General features: G+C 52.2%; 8 protein-coding genes across 8 annotated transcripts; 4 read left to right on the top strand and 4 right to left on the bottom strand.

The window, feature by feature from the left end:
- Nucleotides 1-2,939: 2,939 nt before the first annotated feature.
- Nucleotides 2,940-3,383, top strand: CTAM01_16181 (uncharacterized protein; the record flags this gene model as incomplete). The annotated part of the gene is made up of 1 exon (XM_060532174.1): nucleotides 2,940-3,383. The coding sequence occupies one exon, from the start codon at nucleotides 2,940-2,942 to the stop codon at nucleotides 3,381-3,383; it is 444 nt and encodes a 147-aa protein (XP_060373265.1).
- Nucleotides 3,384-3,649: 266 nt separating this feature from the next.
- On the bottom strand, nucleotides 3,650-4,131 carry CTAM01_16180 (endoribonuclease L-PSP; the record flags this gene model as incomplete). The annotated part of the gene is made up of 2 exons (XM_060532173.1): nucleotides 3,650-3,960; nucleotides 4,020-4,131. 2 exons carry the CDS (start codon nucleotides 4,129-4,131, stop codon nucleotides 3,650-3,652), a joined length of 423 nt encoding a protein of 140 aa, XP_060373264.1.
- Nucleotides 4,132-4,862: 731 nt separating this feature from the next.
- On the bottom strand, nucleotides 4,863-6,909 carry CTAM01_16179 (metal ion transporter metal ion transporter; the record flags this gene model as incomplete). Its single annotated transcript, XM_060532172.1, has 4 exons — nucleotides 4,863-5,727; nucleotides 5,780-6,054; nucleotides 6,127-6,365; nucleotides 6,450-6,909. The coding sequence occupies 4 exons, from the start codon at nucleotides 6,907-6,909 to the stop codon at nucleotides 4,863-4,865; spliced, it is 1,839 nt and encodes a 612-aa protein (XP_060373263.1).
- Nucleotides 6,910-10,026: 3,117 nt separating this feature from the next.
- Nucleotides 10,027-10,570, bottom strand: CTAM01_16178 (uncharacterized protein; the record flags this gene model as incomplete). The annotated part of the gene is made up of 2 exons (XM_060532171.1): nucleotides 10,027-10,195; nucleotides 10,257-10,570. 2 exons carry the CDS (start codon nucleotides 10,568-10,570, stop codon nucleotides 10,027-10,029), a joined length of 483 nt encoding a protein of 160 aa, XP_060373262.1.
- Nucleotides 10,571-10,932: 362 nt separating this feature from the next.
- Nucleotides 10,933-11,403, top strand: CTAM01_16177 (uncharacterized protein; the record flags this gene model as incomplete). The annotated part of the gene is made up of 1 exon (XM_060532170.1): nucleotides 10,933-11,403. The coding sequence occupies one exon, from the start codon at nucleotides 10,933-10,935 to the stop codon at nucleotides 11,401-11,403; it is 471 nt and encodes a 156-aa protein (XP_060373261.1).
- Nucleotides 11,404-11,659: 256 nt separating this feature from the next.
- On the bottom strand, nucleotides 11,660-11,917 carry CTAM01_16176 (uncharacterized protein; the record flags this gene model as incomplete). Its single annotated transcript, XM_060532169.1, has 1 exon — nucleotides 11,660-11,917. One exon carries the CDS (start codon nucleotides 11,915-11,917, stop codon nucleotides 11,660-11,662), a length of 258 nt encoding a protein of 85 aa, XP_060373260.1.
- A 4,614-nt stretch (nucleotides 11,918-16,531) lies between these two features.
- Nucleotides 16,532-17,085, top strand: CTAM01_16175 (uncharacterized protein; the record flags this gene model as incomplete). Its single annotated transcript, XM_060532168.1, has 2 exons — nucleotides 16,532-16,605; nucleotides 16,806-17,085. 2 exons carry the CDS (start codon nucleotides 16,532-16,534, stop codon nucleotides 17,083-17,085), a joined length of 354 nt encoding a protein of 117 aa, XP_060373259.1.
- A 489-nt stretch (nucleotides 17,086-17,574) lies between these two features.
- On the top strand, nucleotides 17,575-18,429 carry CTAM01_16174 (uncharacterized protein; the record flags this gene model as incomplete). Its single annotated transcript, XM_060532167.1, has 2 exons — nucleotides 17,575-17,655; nucleotides 17,794-18,429. Coding segments are annotated over 2 exons (717 nt in total), but the record flags the coding sequence as incomplete, so codon positions are not given.
- Between the last annotated feature and the right edge of the window lie 2,244 nt (nucleotides 18,430-20,673).

Genomic DNA, 20,673 nt, shown 5'->3' with positions numbered 1-20,673 from the left:
CGATCCCAATACGAAGTTCGCGAACATCAGGGATATCCATCGGGCTCAAATCGAAGCGGGTGAAAAGGAGGTTATCACGGCTGAATCCAGCGACTCTGAATGCCCTAGTGAGGCTGGCAGCTGTATTGTAGTGGGTGTGGTTGAGGATCAATAGTTAATAGTAATGAGGAGGTTGGGTTGTGATCCCATCGTTTTTGTGGTGCCAGAAACAGGGGGGTGCCAGGAAGTGGGTATGTTGACTTATCGCAATGCGTGTGTAGCCTGAACTCAGCCGTCAAAAAGGTGTGGGCTGATAGAATGGAAGGAAAATATATTCCACCCACCTTTGCCCTTCGGCGCCGACACTCCTCGCACGCCTTTGACGTGTACCTGCGCTTCGGTTGGCTTGCGGCCCGCTCCGACGACGCTTGGGGCATAGCAGCGAAGGAGAGGAGACACAAATAAGATGGGCAAGGGTCCTCCACCACGGATGATATAATCCTTTCTGATTCAGTCCGGGGACACCTTCGATTTTGGTTCAATGAGGAAAGTCGGACGCACAACGGTTGACACTTGGTAATAGTTCGCAATTTCTCTTGCCCGATAACCACGGCACTGAGATGGTCAAGGATGGGGCCAATCACATGGACTTGAATCAATGGATGACTAAGGAGCGGGGGAGGAATTCATATTCCGCCCTATGCGTCATGGCACCAATATCTTTTCATGACTTTTGAGCTAGAATTTCGTTGACAAAGGATTGAATTCCATTTCTTACAAGCCAAATCATGGTGTTGCTATAGAGAAACCCTCCCGTTTCCAGAGGCTCCGATGCTACCATTGAGGTTTTGCAAGATTGGCTACGCTGTGATGGCTTCCAGCTCCTGTCTGGAAGTGTATCCGGACGCTTTGATCACGCCGGGTGGGGCCGCGACGAGTAGGGAATCTTCATGGAGTTCTCCTGGTAAGATGCAAGTAAAATCCTGTAAGATCTGTATGTTGAGATAAATACACGGGAAGCTCTGATTCTCCATGCTGGCTTGGAAGATGCGATAGCGAGAAAATGATTGCCTAGACAAGAGACATGAAGTCCCCAGTCCGAGAATAAGGCCACCTCCGGCCTTGGCCCGGAGATCAGATCGCGTAAGACCCAAAATAGAAGTCAGATAAGATCCCCGTGCGGATCAACACCGTGTCGGTTCATCTTATGCCGGGCCACCGACTTGATTACTCCCGTCTTTGTGAGGGAAGGATTTCAATGCTCCTGGAATTTTCTGACGGTCTGATTTGTCGCCAGTCTCAAATTCTCGGTGCGCATGAACGGAAGGCGAGCTGAAGTGAAGGATTACCGGACCTCTGACGAACATGAAGGCTCTATCGCGTCCCTGATTCTCCAGAGCGCACAAGAGCATAACCTGGACCCCTACCTTTAAGCGCATGCTGAGCGCATATTGACGACGCGGCTCAGCCAGGGACACCTATACTCGATCGCAACGCCCCGAAATCGACATTCGCTTTTACAGCAACAACGAGGTGCAACCGTCAGCGCCATGACCGAGAGACACGGACAGACAGCGGGTCTGCGTTTTAGCGCGCGTGGAACGCACCGACGACACCTCAAGCACACCCTCGGCGCAGCGAACTAGCCATATTGTCGATCATAACAACGCCTGGCCTTATGTAGGCACTCAGACGGTTGGTTTGAAGACTGGGTTAGGAGGTAATTGATTGGTGTATTCTCGAAGTCTTCGGGGGGAAACGCTTACTTGCAGAGACTTGATAAGTGTAATCCCGACCCGTGACGATCCCTCCCTGATGGCTGTCAACGGCTTACGCCGCAAAGGGGATTTTCTTTCACTAGATCATGTCTTCTTCGACGATGAGACAATCCTGAGGATATTTTAAGCCTCATATTGACTTCAATGTAATCTGTCGTGGACGATCTTGCAAGTGCAGGTCTCGCTAAGTTGTGGTTGGGACGAAACTAGGGGTTTTGATGAGCTCCAGTAACCTCCAAGCTTGCGCAGGTGCCAAGTAGGGCTACAGCTCGAGTGCGCAGGCCGTGTGATGGGAATGCGGAGACTGCTCTCCAGAGACACGCGTAACTACAACTCTTATGCAACAAGATGCATGTCTCGGACGAACACCTGGGTGATGGGCATGTCTCACGCAGCATTCGGGAAGATGGTAGGAGCTTCGCGACCAAAGCTTCGGGACCAAACGCAAACAGCGAGAGCCACCGCAGCTGGGTCAAGGTTCGAGAGACATGGTTTTTGGACTGAAACATTTCCAAGAAAACATGTCCATCGAGATAATTGTTCACTGTTTCTTCTCTCAACGCCACATGTCTATCCTACCAACCCAAATCCTTCTGTTTTCGTACCAATATCGAGAGTCTGTTAATCTTACCTGCGTTAACTAGAGCCCCCCACGGACTTCTCCACGGATGCCCGCCTTCTCTTCCCCTGGGCCCCTGAAAGAACAAACAAAACCCGAGCCCATTAGCGTGCAGCATCGAGGTCTCCTAGCGTCATGCTTCAACGTCCGGCTCGGCGGGAGCACGGTCGGGGCACGGCCGGCCCGGTGCCACTTAGCCTCCCTACTTGCGTCTCCTGCTACTTGCCCCCCGCGAACCATACCGTCCTGAACCGTCAGCGGCGCAACGGTCAGTTCACTCTTTCCATGGGGCTCCGATGGTTGGATTCAGAGTTAAGGATGAAGAAAGTATAGGGGGGAGAAGGGGGGCAGACGGTGTTGCATGGTATGGAAACCTCCAACCGTCCGAAATGATTGAGTTTGTTGCCCGCCTGAGCGAGGGGGAAAGAGAGACATCTATAAGAAGGTTCCTGCTTGCCTTTGGTCATCGTGCATTGCCAGCCTCGCCATTCATTACATACTTCAGCCAGGACTAATCATACTCACTTCTTCACGATACCTCGATCTTTCAAACCCCCACCAAAATGCCTTCCACCGTCGTCTCTACCCCCGTGCCCGCCGGCGTCGACCGCAACGCCGTCCTCTCCGCCATCCACAACCACGACCTGATGGTCAAGACCCTCTGCCCGGCTCTCATCTCCTACAACCTCGAGTCCGGCTCCGTCGGCGTCGGCCAGTCCGCCACCTACTCCGTCACTGACAAGAAGCCCATCGGCCAAACCACTTACCAGCTCACCATCACCAACCTCGAGGACGGCGTCGACACCCTCGTCAACGCTAAGCCCCCCGTCGGAACTCTCGTCATCAACGGCAGGTGGCGCATCGTCAACGAGGCTGCCGGTCTCATCCTCCGCGAGGAGGTCGACATCGAGGCCAACATGCTCATGAAGAAGATGGCCAAGGGCAACGTCGAGAAGACCCACCCCGAGCAGCACGCTGCTCTTCTGGTCCAGGCTGGCAAGGCATAAATGATGTATCAAAGCGACTATACCCCACTGGCTGAGTTCATCGCCTTTGGAACCCGCTCGGTGTGATTGGCGTTCAACGGATACTGGGATCTTGTGATGAGATTACCTCTGATACAATAATGGGAATATGACATTTTGGGATACTATAACATTTGCTCTCGCATGTGGAGCTGCTTAGAATCTTGTGTACCGAACCTTCGTGACTTGATCGTTCCTCATGATGTAGGTTGGCGAGAACTGGTTCTGGATTCACCCAATCTCAACGCTTAAGCCTTCGACGCTTCTTCGGGAACGTGAGCGACGACCTCGATCTCGACCCGCATATCGTCCTCCCCAAGCCTCGGTACTCCCACGCACGTCCAAATCGGCTTATGGTGCGGCATCCACTTTCTAAAATTCCGTACCATGGCTGCCAAAGCTTCGTCATTAATCGGCACATGGTATGAGTTGACTCGGAACACCTGTTCCCAGCCTGCTCCACCGGCATCCTTGAGATTGAGATCCACGTTGGCGAATGCTTGATCGATTTGGGCGTTAATTTCCTTGTAAAACTCGCCCGTTTTGGGATCCCATCCGCCTGAGTTATTGTGTCAAGTTGTGTTTGGATTTGAGACGACTATTGGAAGCGCGACATACCTTGACCAGAGCACTCAATGCGGTCGCCAATCTTCACTGCCTGGTTGTAGCTGAAACCCGCGAGATTTCTCTGGCCTACGCCTTCATAGGAATAATACTTGAGATGAGACATGTCGGCAATGTTCTTTTGGGCCGTTAAAGGATTGAGACGTGGTGACTAGGCTTTGGCTGAAAGAGAATCAGTACACGTAATGGCAGCGGCCTTGAGTTACGTCCTTGCGATTCGACAGTCGTTTTTATATAAGAATTGAGGCAGTTTGCGCAATCAATAAACCTCGACGTCATATAAAGACAGCGGAATCTATATTCCTCTACATGCGGAGCACCTTGGACTAAGGTAGCGCCTGACTCGAGCCGACCCGATTACCTATGCGGGGCTCTTCCGACTACAGAGTAAACATATCTAACTTTGGAACCTTTCTACTTTAACTGCTTTGTAACAGTTTCAAACAGGATTTCGCATTTATCGTCATTGTGGAAGTTGATTACCTATTCCGTGATGTTACACACAAGCATATCTGCATCCCCAATTTCTCTGCTCAAAAGGCAACATTTTCTGTGTGTGTATGAAATGTCCCTTTCTCAGAGATACGATACTTTATGATAGAGGGTTGGACCTCGCCTAAAATACGACTTGACCAAATACACTGGTTGAAAAGTGCAGTCGGATCAAAGCTAACAGTACAAAACCAAAGACAAGTCAAAAGTCAAACATAGAGAGAGCAGACCAAGCCAAAACTAAATCAGAGACGAACAACTTTTGAGTCTCCATCTACACGCCGTCATCGCGTTTACAGCAGAATTACCCCTCACCGGGCATACTGCTAGTTCTCATCCCTTCACTTACTCACCCTTGCCAAGCAGAACCAAGTTAGCCACGTTCATCGCGGCCATGATGACCCAAACCAAGACCGCAAAGCCAGCAGTGTACCACGAATTCGCCATCTTGACGGTGCCGTCCGTAGGGATTGCTGTGGACTCTTCCTCGTCAGTCCCTGCACTACCGACCCTGAATCGGGCGCTGCCGCCCGGTCCATCCCGGACCGTCATGAACTTGTCTCTGCAAGTGAAGTAAATCAATGGCGCAGTAACAAACGGCAAAACGACACTAAGCACGACCTGCGAAGCATTCAATGCTTCGCTGACGCCCTTTCGCCCAACAGCGCCGGCAATAACAATGCTCGGCGTAACGCTGATACTCCGCGTCGCCAGGCGTCGCAGCCAAGGACGGACTTTCCAGTTCAGTGCGCCCTCGCTAACCATCTGCCCAGCAATGGTACACACGATACCCGCCGAGACGCCAGAGAGAAGCAGCGCGAGAGCAAAGATGGTGCCCGCCGCCTTGGAGATGGAGTCCGTGAGGAGTTGGTGGATGCTAAAGATGTCGGCGTCCGGTGCTTCTGGATTCCCATATAGGGAGACGCCCGCGACGATGAGGATGGCTGAGTTGACGAAGAGGGCGAAGGTGAAGAGGGAGATGCTCAGCTCGGCGGTCGAGGTTTTGAGGGAGTGTTTGATTGCTTTGGCGGAGGGCACGTAGTAGCCTTTATCAATGCTATCGCCGTTGAGGTCGACTTCATCCATTTCGGGGGGTAGGAGGTTGTGTTTTGTATCGTATTCTCGGAGGCGGGCTTGGACGATGCCAGAGCCGAGGTAGAGGCTGTGCGGCATGACTGTTGCGCCCAGGATCCCGCAGGCTTGGTATAAACTGCATGCTGTCAGTAAGCCTGTTCTGGAGGAAAGGAGGTGGAGGGGATTACCCTTGAGACTCGACCACGGCACGCGATGGCAGATACCCCTGAAAGACTTCCCCAACCGGTGTATCCTTGATGAGGGAGAGCTGGATGCAGAAGCAGACGACCACGGCCAGCACCAGGCCGATGATGAAGTACTCAAAGATTCGCAGGCCTCTCATAGATCCGTGGGGCCGGTAAAAGATGAGAATAATCATGACGTCCAAGATGGAGATTGCGCATCCTGCAACGAGAGGTATGGCCGGCACAAGTAGGTTCAGACCAATCGCGAAGCCAATCACCTGCCCAGCCGCATCACTTTAGTAAACTGAGGCCTTGGAGACGGAGACATAGCAATTATCGACCACACTCACCTCGGCAATATCTGTTGCGATGATGGCAACCTCTGCGAATACGTAGAGGACGTAGTTCATCCATCGCGGCAAGAAGGCCCGACATGCTTCAGCCAGGTTGAGCCCCGTGACGGTACCAAGCTTGATACAGAGGCTCTGGAGGAAGATGGCAAAGAGGTTGGACAAGAGTACGACAAAGAGCAACCTGAAACGGTAGCTTGCTCCTGCAGCGACGTCTGTTGAATAATTTCCGGGGTCGACTGTGAAAGGTGAGGAGGGCTGTTAGTCAAGTTCACTACTTTTCGCGGGTATCCACGGAAGGAGAGAGCCAGGAAGAATCTCACTATACGCAACAGCAATCATGAACCCGGGCCCGATAAACGAGCCAAACTTCACAATGGCCTTCTTCAACGGACCATACAAGGCCTGATGAATCTTGGGCGTGTCTCCTCCATCATCAGGGGGAAGTTGACGTGAGTGAAGGTTAGGGAGAGGGGTCGCGGGGACCTCCTCTCCCTCGGGTAGACCAAGTCCATCAGACTTGGTCGTCGCGGCCGCAGCCGCGGGGCCGGAGCCGCCTTTACCCCAATCCACATCGTCATAGGACCGCGATACATTCCCGTCGCCCGTCCCGGATTCCCCCCCCAGCGATAGGCCCTTGCCATCCTCCCCTGGCTCTAGGGCCCTGGCGTTGACGATGCCGTTGAGGTCTTGGTTGGTGGTCAAGTCATTGGACAGATCATTCGGGCTCTGGTTGTAGCCCTCCCCTTCGTAGGGTTCGTCTGTACGAGATGGACGATTCATTGTTTCGTTGCACTGTACTCTAAAGCAAAGGGCTAAGGAAAGAAAGGCGTGAATGACTTCATGACACGCGTTGTCGTCAAATCTAGGGTTGTCGGCTAAGCGGCTACTCAAAACCCATGACTAATCACAAGACACACCTAGCGGGCCCGTCTAGTTTAACGTCGGCTATTGTTGCCATTATCTACAAAGATGCATAGAGAATGGTATTCACTCATTTTCTCTAGATACTCATCATTGTTTGATAGCAGAAGCCGCCACAAGATGAAAAAGTGGTTGTTTCCTAAAGCGGCAAGTACGCTATGCAGTCCACTTTTGCCAAGCAGCCAAGCAGACTAGAGAATTCAAGGTTGCATGCAGTCCAATACTCCAAGTGACCAGAAGCTCGGGACTTTATAACGGTTACAAACGTTTCTAGATCTTGCATATATTGCCTCTCCATACAAGAGAAGAAGCTCGTTGTACTTCAGATTGATTTGCGGCTTTTTGACTTTTATTTCGGGACCGTGAGAGGAAGGGATTGACAAAACTATGGATGATGAGCATAGACATGTATATCGATACGTCAAGTTGCATGCGAATGGACGACTACCTACGAGGTTACAATACTACAGTCAAATACGGCAGAATGCATCGTTCTGCATACCTATTGACTAACTTTACAAGGACTTGCCTCGCCCAGCTCTAGATATAGCATATTTCTGCAGAGCATTCTGTCATGCGTTGTAGAGTCGCAGACCCGGCTCCTGATTTAATAGGCATGAGGCCCGTGATCACATTTCATCCGAGTCAACAAATGAAACTCGTGCAGGTAAATGCTTACAGGAACTTCGAATTGAAATTCCTACCTGAGTGACGAATGGCTCTCGTTTACAGATTCCGTTCCGTTCAGCATGCCGTGCAAGATGGGAATCAATCCTCTCGAGACCAACGGCACGGAAATGGTTCCAGCAGATCTATATCAAGTTCCTACGAATAGCTGGTCACAAAAGAGGAATCACTTTCATCGAACTTGGTCGTTCCGACATCAAGTTCAGAGTAGCGAAAACCAGCCAAAAGTCGATAGACGAACTGTAGTACCAATGGCCTTTGTATCCTACAGGCTATGGCCGGCAAGCTGGCCACTCTGTCAACTGCTAAGATGGCTTCAATATGAACATGCGGGCTTTTGTAGGGGCAATAATAAATTAACTACTAATCTGATCGTATTTCCCTTATATCTACTACCTATAAACAATCTCAAAATAGAGCAGGACGAGGAGATTGGCTGCACTCGGATGTAGTGATACCATCCAGTAGGTAGTTCATAGAATGATCTTAAAACGCCTTTCGTTCCTCCACGCCAAATATCTTTCAACGAGTAAATACCTTGATAGAAAGTTTTCCATCCCGTTTGCACAATGCCAACATCAATCTAGCCTCGTGCTATCTAGCAGGCGGGCCTCCTTAGCGAGATACTGTAAATGCTCCTAGCTATTTCTACGTAGGCCCCTCTGGATGAAGATCGCAAGCTACCTTACATAGCGCTTTTGATCGTCGAAAGGGCAGCAATAGAATATGTGTTAAGTGGCAGGAGATTGATGTTAATAATTTGCCATGAACAGGCAGGTATACTGGGTTCTTCTCAGCTTATGGACGATGAACAGCGTGCTAGCCTATCTCAAATTGCATTTTGTTAATATTGATTTTGCCTGTAACCACCTATCAACTCCCGTGCACTCATTTGGCGTCAGCTCATCGTCCCAACTAACCCAAATCTCATTCAGAATTCGTTGAGCTGACAAGCCCTCCCAAGTCCAGTTCTTGCGCCCCACTCCAAGAATCTAATACTTCCAAGCAGCAGACACCGCGAGCCTCCTCCACGAACCCGCGTCCCGGAGCCGATCGCCGCTCTCGTAAGGCCGATCATTCCTCACATATCGTCAGCTGCCATCATCCCACCAACACACATACGAACACCCCCTTTACCTCATCTCGATGCTCATTCGGTCTTGCGGCGGCTAGAACCGCCAATGGCAGCCTTCTTCGAGCACCCTCTCTCCGACGTCTGACGTAGGCTCATCCTCTGCTATCAGGTCCCCTTCTCTACAACCGTCTCCGACTAGCTCTATGCCGATCCATAAGCTCGGTGGGAGCTTCGTGTAACGACCATCGCACAACGTCGCGCTTGTATGGCCTCGTGTAAAATGTCGTACACCCTTCCACCCCCCTTCAATGCGTCCCAGAGCGTTTTTGACAAATTGTCGATAGAAATGCCTGGAATCGAGCCTTACTCGACAGAATATTTTCCTCGTGTGCAACTTTTTCCCGTCATACAAATTGTCCCGTAATACGAATCGATGGTGGGTGTTGTGGGCGACATCGGTAATCGGTGGCAAATGACGTCGGCGTGCTTTCGTTATGTTCGGAAGTTGGTGAGGGATCTTCGTGTGGCGCAGGTCAACCACCACAGATTTCGCAGGCCGCGACTCATTCGTGACGAAAAACTATTGGGTATCGTCAATCTTACAAAAAGTGGTCGAGATTGCAAGCTGTCACTAGATGGCCCTGTCGTGATTGCGGAAGCCAGGTCGATGAGGATGAATGAAAGAAATTCCTTTGGTCAATTCGAGGTCGATACCTCTCCCCGCCTATGGCGAGGTATATAAACAATATGCGAACGTAATCCCCAAGGCCGTAGCCCTATACCAAAAGCCCGAAACGCCTGATGCTGTCCTATGCCCAATATGTCATTTGACGGTTTGTCGAAACCCCCAATGATGATGATGTTCGTTAGTGTACAAGTTGCGAGCCGATGCAAGTTTTTTTTTTCCTCTCCAAATACCGTGTCCGTGCCGTAAAGCCATAAACGAGTTCAGTATAACGCTATAGGCCATTTCGGCCACAAGGGGGTATCATGCCCTTCGCGGGCGGTGTCCGATTAGGCAGTGTAGTGGATGCTCGAAGAGCACTTCCTTGGTGTGATTGTTCCTGAATGGCGTCAGGATGCGCGTCCCCCTTCATAGGTGATCAAGCTGTCGCGGTCCGAGTGCGAGTCGACGATGGTAAGGAGCGATTCAACGGGGGTGATGTGATGCAATCTGTGTCCACCTCTTCAATCTGAAAGTGTGCGTAGATGCCTTATTTCTTGCCCTTGGTTGGCGCGGCAGTGATTTTACTCGTGGTCATGAGGTCGCCAATGTATTTTTGGAGGAACTTGTTGTTGTTATCGAGCTTGTCATGTTCTTCTCTGACGGCCTCGATGCGGTTGAAGATGGTCAAGAGCGAGTCTTGCAAAGCCTTTGCGTGTCTGTAGAGAAGGGTGCTATTAGTGATTGGCGCGTCTTGAAGTGGCAGAGGGTTTCGTTTACCTCTTGAGCTCTTCTCGCGCTTCCCTTCCTAGTGCTTCGATGTCTTCACTGGTCCTCCGTGGGCTCATAGCCCTCACGTCGTCGGGTCCAAACTCTGCATCTATTGGGCCCACTGCCGAGCTGTCCCGGGGTACCACCAACGGCCCGCTGCTCTTTCTGCTGGGCAACCGAGGTCGGATAGGAGTTGGCTGGTGGATGTGGTGCTCGTCGTGGTCGTGATCGACAGAAGAAGAAGATGAGCTTGATTGGGACCGCTCGATGTGAGGAGGGAGATGCGATTGTTCGCTGAACTGTGCTTGGTGCTCGTTGTCCATGTTGACAACGTTGTCGAGTTGGCTGCTGAGGTTGTACTGTGAAGTGGTGATTGTCGGTGAGAGTACTGCGCGAAATTGCTGGCGTTCAGGGGACGGTATGGATTGATACGATTGCCAAGGGACAGGAAAAGTTGGTTGCTAAAGAGCGAAGAGGGCGGCTCAAAAGGCAAATATGGTTTTGAATGGATGCAACTCCGTCACCAGGCTCGAGTTGAGAAACGGGGTCTTGCCACCTTGTAAAGCAGGGTCAAGGCTCTCTGGAGCAGGCTCACAGTGGCGGAGGAGTCGAGGATGGCGGCGGAAGAGTCAGGTGGTTGCAAAGGTGGTATTAGTAGCGGTGATGGCGGCGGGTGGTGGTGTATATGGGGCGTGGATTATTATGGAATGTAGGGGTATTGGTGGTTGTATTCCGGAAGCAAGTAGGGTCCTACCGGTCTCGTAGGCAGGGACAGAGCCGGCGGCGGGAGGAGGGAAGAAGAGCAGATGAAAAGGACCAAGCCGAGTGTCGAGCAAAGGGGAAGAGAAAGAAAAAAAGGCGCGGTGGGCCGCAACGGGTAGTGTATGACTATGAATGGGGGGCAGACGAGGTCTCGTGGGTAGTGGGTGGGTTTTTGGGCAGCCTCTGCCTTTTTTTTTTTTTTTTTTTTTTCTGCGCTCAATTTTCCCTCTTCCTTGTCACTTTGTCTTTGGGGGAGGGATATGTATGGGTTCTTGGAAGAAATCGTCTCTCGCGCCGATTACTTCTCTTTTGCTGCTCCTTAAGGTGGGGGTCGTATGGCAATCGGAATTTGGGAAGCGGGAGAAAAGAGAATAGAGACCCAAAGAATAGGTGACTGAGAGTGGGAATGTCGTGGAAGTAATACGGGATTGCGACGGTAGGGAAGACCGAGCGAGAGCACGGAGGTGATGAGCGACAGCAGGTATGGTATGTATGTATGTATGTATGTACTCGGTAGCATGCGGTTGCGTCGACGGCCGTGGTAGCTGTACATACAATGGAATGCGATCTGTGGGAATGGCAGAGAAAGAGGTGAAAGGGTCGCAAATAGCTGGCTTGGCTTGGGTGGGGTTTGCTTCAGGCGTTGACGTTTACAGGCGGCCAAGTTGTCGCGATCTGCGGTACTCAGGACCAGTTGCAAATGGGATGCCCTCTTTGGCCCTTTTGGTTGGACTTTGGAGGCTTTGTGGTGTCGATCGGATTGGGGCCCTTGCCAGACTCCCACCCAATGTCGTAGGAGTCGAGGATTGAGTCTGCGGCAAAGGCAGAACGGGGAGGGTGTGCGAGCGAGGGCGCCTGGAGTGCTGCTGGGGGTGGTGGAGAGTGACGATGGACACGACAGGGGTCATCGAGAGGGACCGCAACACAACGACAGGGGCGGGACAGGAAAGGTCGAAATGGCAGTCGTCCGTTGTAACTGGTTGTTATGTGTAGAGTGGCCCGGTCAGGCTGAAGCGGTGTGGAGAAGGATGATGTTATCGCAACCGTTTTGTCGCCGTGCGTGTGTCGTGGGTTGTTTTGCCTCTGCAACTCTTTCTCCTGAGGGAGCCTCAACTGGGACTGGGTTTGCTTGCTTTTCCAGACTCGAGAGGTGTTGCGTAGCTGGGTGTCTCTGTCATGCCGTGCGTCTTGGATGGTATTCTTTAGGGTATTCGCTGGTTCGCCTGGTCGGTGCGGTGCAAGCTGCAAAGAACTTGAGCATGCCACTATGCCAATGTAGTCAGCTAGGTACCTAGGTAGTGGCTAGGAAGCTGAGAGTTGGGAGATGCAGGTGGGGGCCGTGATGCTGTGCTACTGTATCCAAGCACGGTGTGGGATGTGCGTAGCCATGTAGGAATGGAATGCTATGGCATGTATGGGTTCATACTAACGTTTCCTGGTGTGTGGTGAGGGAGCGGCAGCATGGACGGCTCCCGTGTGATGTTTGATTGACCACCGAGTCCAGTGGAATTACGGGAGGGTCGAATCGGAGATGGTGAGAGCAAGCTGCCACACTGCTCCGGCGCCACTGAGTGCAGTAGTGGCTAGGGTAGATCTTGACCATGATCCAGTTCGTGATGCTGCGGCTGCGGTAGCAATCTGCTCTCTACCAAGGTATGCAAGCAGGAAAGATGGCGGCAACCGTGGTCTTGGACTTTGTAGTCTGATGTGCTGAATAGAGACTCAGGTCGAAAACAGATAGATAGTGCTTGAGCCCTTGAACCAGCCATGCACCTATGGAAGCAGAAACACGCCGAGCAGGAATAGTGTAATGGTGCGCAGCGGGGTGGCACGGCCTGGTTGGAATTCGAGATTGACGACAACCTCAGAGGGCGACGGCGTGTTTGTGATTGTTTGCGCCTGAGACGGATGAGACTGATGAGACGGACGGATGCCAGAGAGGGGAAGGACGGTACGTACCGAAAAGCTCTGGTCACTGGACTTGTCCGTCAGGGCACCTTCAGAAGTTCAACCTGGGGGGGAACGCCCAACTTCCAAGTACCTTACCTAGGTAGGTAACTATGTACATAAGCAGGTACCTTAGGGTAGGTTGTTGCTAAAAGCGTCCAAGTGCCCGGTTAGAATGGAAGGTGGGAGGAAGCATTTGGGGGGCAACGATGAGGCAAGGAACCGCGCAAAAGATGGGGAAAGCAGGGAAAGACCTGTCGTGGGAAAAAAAAAACCTACCTAACAGGGAGGCTACCGCTTCCACCGAAGGCTTGATGTACGTACCTCGGGTCTTTCCATTGGATCCAGGGAAAGTATCCCCGTACCGCACCGGCGGGTCCTTTAATTCGGTGTCCCTGACCCTGCGCTTGCAAATTGGTGCTATTCTCTACGTATCTTAGTACTTGTTCACTTGACCTGAGGCATTCCTTTTCTGCCCACATGTCATGCTGGCCTTCCCCACACATTGTGACGTTGGTCGGGCATGTCAGCACCGCACCCCGGTACGTACACAGTAGGTATCCAAAGGCACATGATCCTCTACCTAGGTAGCTAGATACGTAGATACGTACTCTCAAAAGACGGTCTCCCTTCCGTTGCTTTCTCTCCGGCTTCCACGTCCACTTCCACTTCCACATCCACTGCCCCGTCCCGTCGCTAATTGCAATTTGCTGGGTGTCACCGTGCCACACCGGACGAGCTTCCGTTCCTCTCATCCCGTCCTCATCCTCGGGCCTCTCCTTTCAACCTGATTCATCGTACTCCCGCCCTCCGGGCCTTTCTCTCCTACGGTCCTGCCGCCTCTTTCACGATTTTTGACGATTCTGTAGCTTGTACTCATAGTCTGGTCTGTACTTGCCGACTGCCGCCTGCCTGCGATTTGCAATTCCACCTTCTTACACTAGTAGGGTGTGACAAGGCACTAAGGCAGGTGGCCCGGAGTCTTGCCGACGTCGCTCCATGTAGCAATCCATAGCAATAAGGTATTGACATGCGTCTCGCTGAGATTGTTAAAGCTTGAGACTATCCGTACAGCTTTTCCCATATAGTTTTATCACGATCGTGGACTGGAAAGCCCCCACCTACACAGTCTTTGGTGCTGGCCGAAATCATCAATTTCACAAATGCCGCCCCTTGCATCCATCACTCCCTCTTGACTCCTTGAGTCGTAGCACTGCTGTGCAACCGTTAATGCCGCCGATCCCCTACATTACTGCTTGCTCCTGCTTCTCTTCTCCTCGACATCGTGCAAGTAGTTACCCACCCACCTCCACCACCACCGCCGCCACTGCTAAGCGATCCAAAAGAAATCTCCAATGGAGAAGCAAAAGTAATTGCATGCCAAGATACCTCACCGATTCGTTGGCAAATACCTATCAGAACTTCCACACTCACACTTGCTACTTCGTACTCACCTGTCTAAATGGGTAGCAGAGATATTGCTTAAGTATCAGGATTTGTCTTCCCCGACCTCCCACAAGGACCCTGGATCTCTAATTAACCAACCAACCAACCAACCAACCAACCCAACAACACACTACACTACATGGAAGCGAGCAGAGCAAATGCTGCTTACTACGTAGAAGTCAAACGAAACCTACCCTTTGTGTCTGCGCCTGCGCCTACGCTGTGTCTCTTCACCCGCCGCCCGCGTCTTGTGGGACCAAGTACCCATGAATACCTACCTTAGGCAGATGGGTACAGAGTAGGTAGGGATAGCAGCAGTATAGTTACAGAGTACGTACGGAACCTGCACAGAGTACGCATTTCTGCCTGTCAACACAAGTAGGGATACTTGGGACTTTCCGCCGTTGAACCCCTGCCAGAGCCCAAATTGACTGATCAGCGTTTGTGACGCCATACCGTCCAAGGTCAAGACTGACACCCCCGATCTCCACCATCCATCCACGACAGGAACTCGAGAGCTCAGAGTTGGGCTACGGAGACGTATCCATCCATCCACAATCCGAGCATACATTTAGATTTGTCTGCCAGGCTCAACGCCTGGCTTCTCACTGGCGCGCGAGCCTCTCCGCCGTCCACTCCCGGCAGACAGCAGCCGGTTTGGCGGCATTGGCGCCCTCCACCCATCCCCATCTTACCACTCTTGAGTCTTTACCTACGGATACTACCAGGAGACAGGCGGTTACTATCATGAATTCGTCTCCAGTACAAGAGCGGATTCCAATCCCCATACGACCGCCTGCCTGCCCGCCTAGTCGAAGAGGCGTAGCTGCTCAACTGCTCACTCAGCAAGACTCAAAAGCATCAAAAGTAGCCACGCTAAACATCCGCATCCATACAAAGTATATGGAATATATATGGATACACCACGCTACGCGTCGTATGGGGCATTTGAGGGCGGCAGGTCGCGATCGAGGTGGGGGTTTACGGTCCCTTTTTCCTTCTCGCGATGGAGCAACCGTCCCGCTCTCAACCGTTTGTTCACAATCCTGATCCTCCCGTTCCTCGTTTCACGCGGCCAAGACGATGAGAGACTCGCCCTAGGACCGACATGTCGTGACAGTGACATGGCGAAGAGAGAATTTCTTTTCTTCACCAGCGACACTCTGCTCAGTTCGAACCTCACGTCACCACGCCTCGCAGAGCCGGAAGCCGAAACTGCGCGGCTTTGGGCATCCACGATGCTTATTTCAAGACATTGACCAACATTAGCAGCCGCCAGCGGTCAAACCCACGATACACGATACCTACCACTCTGTCACATCTCGGGATACCGACCGCCGTCCGCAAAAGATGACAGGATCTTTCCCTCCCACTAGGGCAGGCCCCCAAAACTCAGTCGTCCAGTGACTCCCCACCCACCCAGGACCCTCTCGGCCCCGTTCCTACATTAGAACAACCGCCCGACCCAGGTAATATTCAGCGCGACGTTGTACAGGATGTATACTAGTTGTTGCGCTTGCACACTACATTAGTTTGGCCAGCGCCACGGGTCCGACTGGGAACAAGAGACGGGGAGCACTGCGTAAGGCAGGGACAAAGAAGGCAGCACAAGGCAGAACTAGTAAGGAAAGGCTCACCGGCCAGGTAACCGAGAGAGCAAGCCGCTTGCTCGCCTGTTTGCTTGCTGTACTTGCATGCGCTGACCGCAATGGAAAACCCAATAGCTGAGCGAGAAACCGAGAAAGAAGCATATCCTTTGTGTGTCTCCGATGCAGGGACCCTGGAGAGACAGGCTGAGATCTCGGATGGCTTTTTCTTCTCTCTCGCTACACTTCCACGCTTCTTTCCAGGGCCACCTTTCTCCCTGATACGCTAGCCCTCCTCCCTGCTCTCTAGAGTCTACTGATACCTTACAGTACGATAGGTCGGCCTCAGGGATGTTTTGATTTTTGTTCCCAAACTATCGACGAACCTCGTGTGTACGGATATTTACTCTTGTTCTCGCCCTCAAACACAAAGATTGGTGATTGCCCTCAGCGAGTACAGAGTACTTCGTGCCCCTCACGCAGTTTGCCTTAGCTATGACGCGGTTGCTGGCGGCTGAGAACACACCCGAACGACTGCTCTCCATGGATTCTGGCATTCTGCCCGTCTGCGCCTCCAAGAATGATCCCGGCGCCACAACCGTTGCATCTTACAGGCTGTGAACTCTCAACTCTCCTCCACCACCACCACCACCACCAGGAAACCTGACACACCGAGAGGGGCCTCGGACAAGGTACCCCGGAGCCCCTGGCATCGGCCGAGTGATGTCATCGGATCAGCGGCCGAAACTTGTCTTTCATTTCATCAGCCTCTCAGATCGTCTGCTTCGTTCCCTCAATTTTGCCTCTCGCCATGCAGCAACTGGCAGCCTGTCTCCCTGCACCGCTCCGGCAAATCACGAGTCAATCCTTCTGCCCAACCGTCGCCGTCATCCAACACTTACGCAGTACACGACGTCTCTGACCTCTTCAAGCGTGTTACCGTGGATCCCGAATTCCTTTTCATGCTGCCCACCGGCGCCGTTTCACCACCTCAACTACACGTCAACGTTCTTGAGCAGAGGAAGCAGAGCAATAGACTCGCAGTATTTGCAAATATGCTATGGGTATCAGAGGCATTCGCAAGCACGGCAATATAGGCATGGGAGCCCTCGTCAATTCCCCGCAACAGAGCAACAGACGATCCTCTCTCAAACATGCGTGCGAATGGATGTATTCAGACGTTTCTCTCACATGGTTCAACATTTCAGCCGGGGGCTAAGTGAAGGCCTTTGCTTGGTACTGGCCGTCTGGGATAGGACTCGCACAATTGTACCACCAGAAACACGCTTCTCTCAGGCTTGCGGTTGATGTCCACCGCTGGCAGAGGCTAAGAGCAGATCTCTATTCGCTAAGCCGCCACCGCTGGTGAGGAGCAGATCATCATCATCGTCGGCCCCCCGTTCTCCATTGTTGTGCGATACTCACGTCCTAAACGTTCATGTACACCGGGCATGGTGAACGGACGGATCATCACTGCGTCCCGTGCATATCGTCAGGCGGTCTGAATTTCGCAGCAATAGCATCGTGTGTTGGCGGGCTGCCAATGTCCAATGGTAGGATGAACACAAAGGTTCCACTTGCGAAATCCCCAAATCCACTTCTCCATCGCACAACCTTTGAGTTGTCTCCATCTGTCCACTCCTGACTATTCCAACAAACGCGGCCAAGCAGCCGGTTTTTTGCTCAACGCACAGCCTGCCGTGTTGCAACTTCGCCTAGCATTCCCCGGCAACAGACCAACATCTCTCTTGTGTTCGGCGTCCGAAACTAACATCTTCCCCGAATGGGAAAACGTCAACAACAAGGACGTACCCATATCAGCTTCCGGCAAGACACCTGGCGAGGGCTCTAAAAAGCAGGAATGCGAGCATGGCATTTTGCAAAAGCCCAAGGTCCCCAAAAAATTGCACCATCTTCTAGGCTCGTACAGTGTTAGCGCAACCGGTTTCTCACAATGTTTCCGTCTCCCCTGTCACCTGGAAAGGACCCTTTCCCTTTTCCTCTATAGCCTTTTGCCAAATCAGTCTACCCCATTCCCCCTCCTCAGATTCCGAACGAGGCAATGGGAACAAGTGATCGGCGGTGCCCAGCATGAAGAGCGACGCCCGGCACTCAGAACAGCAAAGCGACGATCCCACAATAAGCCCGACTCAGCCGATCGTCTCCGGCCAATGGCATTCCCGGTATGGAGATCGTCATCCAAAAGTAAAATCCAAGGGGTGGTTGTCAGTGCTGCACTCTTCCACGTCTGCGTGGACGGGTCAGGTTCCGGGAGGATATGGTTGCAAGACTACAACGTCGCTCGCACTGCGATGCCCTATCATGATTCCTACTCACATCTCATCAGCAGGACATATCAGGAACAGGATGTCTCCTGTCCTACTTGTCCACGATCATTCGACAGAAAGGCCTTTCATTCGCATGTTCGAACACCAGACTAACACCGCATAAACCGTTCTGCTCCGCCCCCAAGCCGGGGAGAGACCCGGGATATCCTACGAAATTCGGACCACAGGCAACATAATAGTGGGATCATGGCCGTTCCTCTTGCCGCCCACCAGTGTCAGCGGCTTCCCTGCATTATCGTTTGTGCCATGTTTCGTCTCCCGCGCAGGTCACCTTATCGCACGGTTGTATCTATTGTCCCTCCTTCTCCCTAGCGACTCTCGGGCACAATGTCGTCCTGATTAGACACTCGTGGTTCCTGGTTCTTCTCCGCCGTACTTGTTGGGATTGGATTCACCGTACATCACATTCCACACAACCACATGCAAGCGCGTCCCGGACGGCATGAATGCCGGGGCCACGGAACGGGTCAGATGAGACCGGACGGCGACTTCCTATGACCGTAGACGCGCAATCTCCCTTGTTTCTTGGTTCTTTTCCCCCGCCCGTCGGGACCAAAGCCCAGTTTGCGAGTTGGTCACAGAGTTGCTACCCAGCGGCGGCGGCGGAGGAAGGCAACGGCGATTTCGCGAGTCCCCGTTTCTCGTGTTACCGTCGTCACCCTGCCTTTTGCCATCCGGTGCCGTGGCGCCGCCTTGGTGCACATCGACTTGGCTTTTTCTGCTTTCGCCTCTTTTTTCTTCTGTTGCCACGAGGTGAGTAAGTAAGTTAAGCGTTTCTGCCCGCCAGAGGACGTCGCAACGTCAACCTTGGATCGTGACCAGCTCCTCTGTGCCACCCCACCAACAACGTGTATTTGCTCGCCGCCTCCCTACCCAAAAGCATTCGCCGCCTTGGATCCTTTCTCGGCGGTCGGGCGCGGTAAGGTATTATCTGTACGAAGTATCTCACGTGCAGACATTTACTTTGCTCGGAAGCTGTCCGGGATTTTGCTGAACCGGGCCTCAGTAATTCCTGTTGGAACAGAGTACAGACTGCAGATGACGATCCAATTATTCGGCCAAAAAGAACTGGATCCCCAGAAAGGAACGCGTTGAAATTCTGGCGTTTGCGTGAGATTCGCGTCGGCCCCGCGTAACCATGGAGAACAAAGAAACTGGGAAATCTCTTCAATGGCAATCTCATGACCCCACGTGGATTTTCCCAGGTACTACTCACCGGGAGAGTATCTGCAAGCCAGAATTCCAATTCCCGGCTCCGGCATACGAGATTCAAACAGCCGTACATCGATATGTTGTGGAGAGTCAGAAGTTTATTGTAAGTTTTGCAAATCGTAACGAGCCAACCCGTACATGTGTTTCCGGTTTTTCAAATGGGGAAAACCTGGTATCGAGTCGCAAGTGCAACGTTGAACGGTCTTCAAACGTAGTAGTGGCCCAATGGGTTTTTAAAAGCTTGACTCAGCTGACAGTCTGAGCCCAAAGCTGGTGGTGGCCCAGGTGGGTAAATGGAAGACAAGCAATTTAGCAGCTTTTCTCCATGACTGTTTCTATGTAATCTCTCTTCGGAGGATTTCATCCAGGTGGTTCCATGAGAGTTAGATGTTGGGGTTTCCACGTTGACTCCCCCCATCCCCGCCGTATGCAGTGGGAAACTTTACGATTGTTGTAGGCAACGATCTTCCTACCTCTGGAGAAGCGTCAACGGCGTCGAAGGCGTCGCGAGTGAAGCCCCTTCAAACAAGAGACGTGGATTTTATCTTGTCTACGTATATCGCGCCTGCATTTTCTGGAGGTATTGTCCTTGGTGGGATGAATGGCTTCGGATAGGTTTTCCTTTCCGCTTGGTTGGCTGGTTGGTGTTAGTATCGGCATCTAGGTTTAGTTTGCTTCCACGGTGATACGCGTCATGAAAATGTGGGATAAGCGCGCGGGACTTCAGACTTGATGGTTTGAGTGACTGTAGTGAGTTTCGTGGTTGAGTTTTCCCACGCTGAGATGAGATCAAGACTGCCCACGTTCAGTCAGAATGAAAGGAGAACATTATACGCTATCCCTTATCCAACAGAGCAGGGTGAAATGAGTGGGATTCCTTCGAAGGATGGTTGGAAAGTTTCAATGTTTGTAGCGGTATCATGTTATGACGACTTCACTCCCTCCTCATGGTTTGGAGAAAGGGGTCCCAAGGGTTCGATGCTGGGAACCAACAAGAGGATGAGCATGATTAGTGTAAGGTAGTCAGAGGGGTCATGCTGACGCTTTTGGGGTATTACACTTTGGGCCTGCGTCTTGCATGTGCAAATGTGCGTGTTGTCCGCTTGGCAGGCTCCTGGGGATATT

This window comes from Colletotrichum tamarilloi, assembly GCF_030869305.1.
Source record: "Colletotrichum tamarilloi strain Tom-12 chromosome Unknown Scaffold_201.1, whole genome shotgun sequence".
Classification (NCBI taxonomy): Eukaryota; Fungi; Ascomycota; class Sordariomycetes; order Glomerellales; family Glomerellaceae; genus Colletotrichum; species Colletotrichum tamarilloi.
This window is presented reverse-complemented; position numbering and strand designations above follow the sequence as displayed.